Source organism: Drosophila novamexicana, unplaced genomic scaffold (assembly GCF_003285875.2).
Source record: "Drosophila novamexicana strain 15010-1031.04,08,12 unplaced genomic scaffold, DnovRS2.1 tig00001939-arrow-arrow-pilon, whole genome shotgun sequence".
NCBI classification, from domain to species: Eukaryota; Metazoa; Arthropoda; class Insecta; order Diptera; family Drosophilidae; genus Drosophila; species Drosophila novamexicana.
This window is the reverse complement of record NW_020824911.1, coordinates 67473-76099: the sequence shown is the minus strand read 5'-3', so window position 1 is coordinate 76099 and position 8627 is coordinate 67473. Positions and strand designations below refer to the sequence as shown.

The 8627-nt window shown below is 41.3% G+C and overlaps 1 protein-coding gene across 1 annotated transcript; it reads left to right on the top strand.

The window, feature by feature from the left end:
• Positions 1–2961: 2961 nt before the first annotated feature.
• On the top strand, positions 2962–7477 carry LOC115768690 (pyruvate dehydrogenase phosphatase regulatory subunit, mitochondrial). The gene is made up of 6 exons (XM_030713377.1): positions 2962–4651; positions 4710–5007; positions 5072–5285; positions 6193–6346; positions 6432–6547; positions 6617–7477. Exons 1-6 carry the CDS (start codon positions 3070–3072, stop codon positions 7070–7072), a joined length of 2820 nt encoding a protein of 939 aa, XP_030569237.1. The 5' UTR covers positions 2962–3069; the 3' UTR covers positions 7073–7477.
• Positions 7478–8627: the final 1150 nt, after the last annotated feature.

The following is an 8627-nucleotide window of genomic DNA, read 5'->3' as shown; positions in this document are numbered from 1 at the left end:
TTCAATTTGTTTATTATTTAAAAATCCGTTGCGAAAGCGCAAACAACAACAGCGAAAAGTTCGTAATTTTTGTGACGTCAGAAATCTAAAGAGAAAAGTGAACAAAAGCAAAACAAAGCACAAAACAACAACAACAACAACTGTAATTGTAATTCCATTTTTAAATGTTAAACAGCAGAAAAACAAAACAAAAAAAAAACAATAACAACAACAAAAATAAATATAAAAAAATAAAAATGAACACTGCAAGCCATAGAAAACCAAGCAAAACACAAACTGTTTAACTATTTACAATCTAGCAAAAACAAAATAACAACAACAACAAGAACAACAACAAAAACAAATATATATAAATATACATAAACATAAACATAACACATACATATATGCAAAAACTTAATGAAATACGTATATGAATAATTATAATAATAATAACAATGCAAATATATAATTAACGAATGTTCAGGTCAACAACTGCATTTAAAAACAAATTTGTTAGGCGTTAAAGATATGCTCCTTTTATATACAAAAAACAAAAACAGAATAAGAAGATATATACATATATATATATATACATACAAGCATACATACCATACCATACCACATACTATACATACTACAAAAGACGTTTGCATGGACAAATGAAACCACAAATGAATGTACATTACATATTATTATTAAAAGAAAAACACACACACACACACACACACACAAACCAAAATAAAATACAAGTAAAAACAAAAAGGAAAAACAAGTTTTAAATAAAGAGCAAAAAGCATGGGAAATTTCTTAAGCACAGCCATATAACACGTATATATAGTTTAAATATATATATATATATATATGCCACGCCCACTTAACACAGTTAAAGACAAAAACAAAAAAAAAACAAACAAATCTGAAATGGAAATACATAAGAAATTGAAACTTTCTGCTGTGCAGACGCAAATAAACGAACAAATCAAATGAATTACGCATATAAAATACAAATACAAATGCAAATAAATAAATTTCATAATTATAAACAAAACAAGCTAAACATTTACTGAAATGTGAACAAAGGCAAATATTTTGCATTAACATTCTAAAGCCCGATTGATACCATATATAGTTCACACATTGTATATAGTTATAAGAAAAATGCTCCCAACTTTTAACGCTCCACTCTACAACTATCTCTCTCTCTCTCTCTCTCTCTCTCTCTCTCTCTCTCTCTCGCTCTCGCTCTCGCTCTCTCTCGCTCTCTCTCTCGCTCTTACACGTAGCGAAAACCTACATTCCAATCAAAAACAAAAACAAAAACATATATTTGTATATTCCGCAACCTCTCTGTCATGCTCTGTCCCGTTCAATCTCTGCCAAACAGTTAGTTGTCCCTATTTCTCTCAGTGTAGTGTAGTCACAAAGTTGGTTGTTGCACACAAACATTCGCTCAATAAACATAAGAAAGAATCAAATGATAAGCAAAAAAGAAGTTAACAAAACACCGAAAATTCGTTCATTCAGCATTTGGCAACAATTATGCAATATATATATATATATATATACATATATATATAGTTAACAGCCATTGTTACAGGCTGTTTACACTTGTATATAGGTACGTTTACCGTTTAATCTTTATAAGTAGAGACAACTGCAACGGCAATTTAAATATATTCATATATATATTTATATATACTTACTATAAATATGTATACTCTTTTTTTTTGTTAGGGTGCCGCAAAAAAAGTAAGAAAAATCCAAAGAAAAATAAGAATTCAAGAAAATCTGTTTCAGAACGTAGCGTAGTGTAGTGTCGTCTACCCTGTAAGGCCAAAATAGTTTTTAGCACAACTAAGAAATTCAATATAGTAAATAACTAAAAACAAATGAAAAGAGAAGCAAACAAAATACCAAATAAAAATAAAAATAAAAAAAAAAAAGTGAGCATGAGTGAAATGCTCGGTTAGGCAGGTATTTACAATACCTATAGCATTTAAATATGAGGCAAACGATTAATGCTATAAACAATGATGATAATTATTATAATTATGATTAAATAAATTGCAATTAAACGTATGCATAAACGGCGGGATTAAATAAAAAACAATACCCATAAGAAACGTTTAGCTATTAACAACAAACTAGCGCACTTTTTCTTAATAAACAATTCAAATCGGGGGAAAAGCCACCAAAAAGAAAATTTATTAAAAAAAAAAAGTGAAAAAAAAAAACAGAATACCCAAACTTACAGTAAGCGAGAAGCAAGACGAATTTTAGAGTGCGCCGTTTTTTAATTAAATTAAGAAGTATTTTAATGAATGTTTTTTTTTAGAGGGTTTTTTTTTCTCTGTTTTTCTTTTTGTTTGACAGCTGCGAATATACGAGAAATACGATCGACACATGTACGTTTATTTATGTATGCTCCGAACCCCTGTTAAACAACTGAATTATTGTAATAACAATATAAGTCTGTACATTTGTTAACATTTCTAAGCTCGTAAGGTCTTAAGGCAAAACCCAGCGTACATCTATGTCGTCTATGTGGTAGTTGTAGTTAAACCAAATTACAATTATAAAACAGATCATATTAAAAAAAAAAAGAAAATCATGTGAATTATACAGTAATGATTGATTGATTATGATAATTGTTGAAAGCAACTGCTTTAAAATCAAAAAATAAATACAAACGAATTAATGAATGAAAACAAAGAGAAAAAACAAAACATAAAAATAACAAAATTAAAAACAAACAAATAATTATATAACAGTTGTGAACAAATTATATTTACATAGCGTATAAATAAATTGCATAACAATTGATTTAAAATAAAGCAAACGAGTCGTTTTAAGGCGCCAATTCAATTGGCCAGTAAGTATCGATGCCAAACTATGCTCGGCTATCGATAAAATGTATGGTACACAAAATTACTTTCGCCAGCCCTGGTATCAGCTGTTTGTGGCGGCGCGTCAATAAGTTATCGATACCTGCGGCTGCACATAGTTAAATACGCTAAGCACGAGACAATAACAAGCCTGAGAATTACCAATAGAAACGACAACAACGACAACTGAAAGCCAGGAACAATGCAAAAGCTACTCCGTGGCGTTGCATGTTGCCAACATGCCGCCAACAACGGAGTGAACGTTAGCCAGTTGCATATACCACGTACGCAACAGCTGGGCCGCCGCCTGCTGAGCACTGCGACTGGCCATGCAGCAGATGCGGCCGATGAGCAGGTGTTGAGCAAGCGAAAATTTCAGCCGCACGAAGCCGTCGATCCCAACGAGAAGCTGGCCGGACAAGTGCCGGGACAGGCGCGTGTCGTCATTTGTGGTGGAGGCATCACTGGCGCCTCGGTGGCCTACCATCTGGGCCTGCAGGGCTGGGGCGGCGAGACGCTGCTAATCGAACAAGACGGCGTTGGCGGCGAGCTGCCCTGGAGTGCCTGCGGCCTGGCCGGTCGCTTTGAGCCCAGCTATACGGAACTGAAGCTATCGGAGTATTCAATTGATTTAATCAAGCGGCTGACGGAGCGAGGTTTGCCCACCGGCTGGCGGCAGGTGGGCAGCCTGAATCTGGCGCGCAGTTTTGATCGCATGACTTCCTTCCATCGCATGAAATCCCAGGCTGTCGCCTGGGGCATGAACTGTGAGATACTCACGCCGGAACAGTGCAAGCAGCACTGTTCACTGCTCTCGTTGGACGGCATCGAGGGTGGGCTCTGGATACCGGAGGATGGCGTCTGTGATCCGCACCTGGTCTGCCATGCATTCATCGAGGAGGCACGACGCCTGGGCGTGCGCATTGTTGAGCACTGCGCCGTCAAGAAGATACACAGCGATCACGGCAAGGTGGCGCGCGTCGAGACCACCTCCGGCGATGTGAACTGCGAGTACTTTGTCAATTGCACCGGCTTCTGGGCGCGCGAGGTGGGCACTTTGTCCAAGCCCGTGGTAAAGGTGCCGCTCAAGGCCGTGGAGCATCACTATCTGCACACAAAGCCCATCGACCAGTTGGATCCGTATACGCCGTTCGTGCGCGACTTTGACGGACGCATCTTCTTTCGCGAGTGCGAGGGTCACATCCTGGCTGGTGGCTACGAGCGTGAGGCGAAGATGGTATACGAGGACGGCGTCATACCGCTGTCGCAGAAGGCTCGCCAATATCCGCCCGACTGGGATCACTTTCATGAGCTGCTCGATGAGCTGTTGCAGCGTGTACCCTCATTCCGTGAGGCTTCGCTGGATCGGCTGACGAACTCGCTGCAGGTGTTCTCGCCCGATTGCAAATGGATATTGGGCGAGGCGCCCGAGATACAAAACTACTATGTGGCCGCTGGCAACAAAACGATGGGCGTTTCCGCCTCCGGCGGCATTGGACGCGTGCTCACCGATCTCATTACGAAGGGATCTACGTATCTGGATCTGCACATATTGGACATCAGTCGTTTCCTGGGCCTGCATAACAACCGCAAGTTCTTGCGGGATCGGTGTAAGGAGGCGCCCGGCAAGCACTTTGAGATCAACTATCCCTTCGAGGAATTTCAAACTGGACGCAATCTGCGCATGTCGCCCATCTATCCGCAGCTCAAGGAAGCGGGCGCCGTCTTTGGCCAGTCCATGGGCTATGAGCGACCCAACTATTTTGATTTGAATGACAAGCAAGGTGCTTATTCCAGTTCTCGCAATCATTCATGCACTAATCCTTCAACTCTTGCCTTCAGATGAGTTTGGGCTGCCGCGCTTTCGCATCTCTCAGACGCGCACCTTTGGCAAACCACCCTGGTTCGATCACGTCGCCACAGAGTATCGCGCCTGTCGCGAACGCATCGGCATTGCCGACTATAGCTCCTTCACCAAGTACGATTTTTGGTCCAAGGGCAACGAGGTGGTCGAGCTGCTGCAGTATCTCTGTTCCAACGATGTGGATGTCGCCGTTGGCTCCATTATACACACGGGCATGCAGAATCCCAATGGTGGCTATGAGAACGATTGCTCCCTGGCGCGTCTCTCCGAGCGGCAGTGCGTAAAGCAGTTAATCTTTTCATCTCCAGCAGCACTAATTCAAATTCCTATTATATTGCAGCTACATGATGATTGCTCCGACCATACAGCAGACGCGCTCCATGAGCTGGATACGCAAGCACATGCCAGATCATCTGCGCCCCAAGGTCAATGTGGCGGACGTGACCTCCATGTACACGGCCATATGTATACTGGGCCCATATTCTCGGATTTTGCTCTCGGAGTTAACCGACACAGATCTCTCAGCCAAGAGCTTCCCCTTCTTTACATATAAGGTAAGCGACTTCTGTAATTAGATTAAGAGGCTTCTCGTTCAATTACCTGACCTTCCAACCGGATTTAAATTTATACACTAGCTTGTAATTTTGCTCAGTCCAAATGCTGCCTACCTAGGTATTCTTTAGTTATTCGGCATGTGAACGGGGCTTTTAGCCCGGTTCAACATGTATGAATGGATTTTCAGATTTAAGTTAAATTCATTTTGAATGAATTTTCATCTAGATTTGTGACAATTTGTCGTTATATGTTTTTAATCTACATTACAAATTTGTAAGAGTAGATTTTTATCATTTAACCAATCTGTTACTTAAATGGTAAGTCAGTCAGTCAATCAGTCATCCGCCCATCAGTCAACAGCCCATCAGCCTGTCAATCGGCTGGAAAACTAGTCTGTCAACGAATCAAACAGACAATCAACCCACCAATCAGTCATTCACTCAATACGTCGCTCGGTCAACTCATAAATCAATCAATGATTCAATCAATTAGCAGGATAATAAACCTGTCAATCATTCAGCTGGACAATCAGTAAATCAAATTCTACCACCAATATCAATCAGTTGATAAATTAATCGAAATCGGTCACCTGGTCAGTAATCGGTCAGTCATTCAATCAATTAGCTGGATAACGTCCACATCGTCCTTTGAATCATTCAATCAATCAATCAATCGTCTGTCAGTCAAATAGTGAAGCAGTTCAATCAGCCAGCGGGACAATCAGTGAGTCAACCCTTGATTCAATAGGTCAGTCAACCAATCCGTCATCCAATCAATCAGCTGCACAACCAGTCAATCTCACATGTCGCCGCTCAATCAATCCTTCAAGCCGCACAAATAGTTTTTAAATGGATTTTAAACAGTCTGTTAAGCTCTGCCTCACCCTCAAGCGCTTCCCCTAAACAGGAACTCGATGTGGGCCTAGCCGATGGCATACGCGTCCTGAACATCACACACACTGGCGAACTGGGCTATGTGCTCTATATACCCAACGAGTATGCGCTGCATGTGTACTCGCGACTGCATAAGGCTGGTCAAAAGTACCAAATACAGCATGCAGGTGAGTTCCCAAAAAGAAGCAGAGGATGCACACAGAAATCCTTTGAAGCTCACATGGATTCACTGCAAGACTTGGCCACACACAGGTTACTATGCGACGAGGGCGCTGCGCATCGAGAAGTTTTATGCGTTCTGGGGTCAGGACTTGGATACGTTCACGACGCCGTTGGAGTGCGGACGCAGCTGGCGTGTCAAGTTCAACGTAAGTGGAGGCGAGTTCTCAGTCGGAGTTGGAGGATGGTATTAATCCGTTTTGCTTGTGCTGCCACAGAAACCGATTGATTTTATTGGACGCAAAGCGCTGCTGAAGCAGCGGGAGGAGGGCGTGAAGCGAATGTATGTGCAGCTGCTGCTCAACGATCATGATCACGAGGTGGACATGTGGTGCTGGGGCGGTGAGCCCATTTATCGGGATGGCATCTATGTGGGCATGACGACAACAACCGGCTATGGTTATACCTTCGAGAAGCAGGTCTGCTTGGGCTTTGTGCGCAACATTGATGCGCAGGGCCAAGAGCTGGCCGTGAGCAACGAGTACGTGCTGTCCGGGCACTACGAGGTGGAGGTGGCCGGTGTGCGGTTCGAGGCCAAGGTGAATCTGCACTCGCCCAACCTGCCCACCAAGTTCCCGGATCGCGAACGCGAGGCCTATCATGCGACGCGCGACAAACCCGACCAGGCAGATCTGCTCTCGTTCAGCTCAAATCTGACGGAGACGCGCCATTGAGCCCCACCGTGCCGCTCCCCACCATCGGCCGCTCCTATCCCAAATCTGTGTGCCCGTTCTCCATTCTTTTATATTTGATATACAGCCAAGCGAAAATGTTTGTCTCATTTCGTTCGCTCGTTCGTCTCACTTCGAGTCTCAATTGCAAAGCGATATTAGTTTATATTGTCATTATATAGTAACATATATACATATATATTATTTGTATATATGGAGAAAGATCGGCGAATGAGCGAATGAGAGAGCCGAGGCGTGTCAGAGTGAGAGATGCGATATTAGTTTTTGCTCAAAGAGGCTGCGCCCTTTAAGCAGAGCGCAGCGGATAGTTGTGTGTTATCGATATACACACATATATATATATATATATATATATATATATGCCTATCGATATATTTATCGCAGTTGATATGTTATTATTGTTGATTTTTGTTTCGTTTTGCCGTGTCAATTACAATTTGAATATTTTCTATTAAATTATTGGATCAATCAAACTATTGGTAAATGCTCGAAGCAATACAAGCACAACGAAATACATATATACAAATATTGTGCAGATATTTAAAAATTGTCGTTAAATTTTCAAATCTTCCTAAACAACTTGAAAGCTTCCTGCTAAAATTAACGCACATTATTGTATCTGTGTGTGTGTGTGTGTCTGTGTGAAATGCTCATTTTTTTACAAAAAAAAAAAAACTGGAATATTTTTGCTGAGAATTTCAGTTCTTGCCAATTTTTATATTATAGAAAAAAAAGCTCTGCCTTATATAAAAGAAAGTTTTTACTGTACATTGGGCAATTTTTCAACACACACACGCATACACACACACACACACACACGTACACACACACAAGCAATTAAATAACATACGTGGATATTTATACGCATTTTTTGTGTACTAACGTTGAACTTGATATACAATATATACATATGTATATATGTACACTGATGGCGAAAAAAATAGTCGCGGATTGTTTTTTTTTTTTTTTAATTGAATATTTATTCGGATCATTTATATAGGAACGTGGCTTGCCATTTCTATTGTTTTGGCCATCAGTGTGTATATACGAATATATACATACATATATTTATATACAAAAAAATAAAAGAACAGTTTATATTAAATGATTGACTAACATTTTGGCTTGGCTGTAAGGAAGTGGCCGTGCCCACAGGCTGTGGCAAGTGTAATGCGCCTAATGCGGCTTGTGCTGCACAACTTTGTGTTGGCCGAAACTACAAACTTGGCCAACAAGTTGGCAACAATGGCAACTTGTGAAAGGGGGTGTGCGGGTGTGGCAGGTGTGTGTGTGTGTGTGTGTGTTGGATCAGCTGGCGCAGCTGTTGGGCAATATGCAAAAACTTTCGGCCAGCCCCCCCCTTTGCAAGGGGGTGTGGCCAGATTTGGATGAACTTAGTTGGCAATTGTTGCAGTTGTTGTTGTTGATGTTGTTGTTGTTGTGTTTAGCCAAGAAATTCAGGCGTGTGCTAATGCGCAGCAAACTCGTTGCCAAAGATTTTTGCACATGTTTCGGGCCAAGCAGAAGTTTTCGGCTG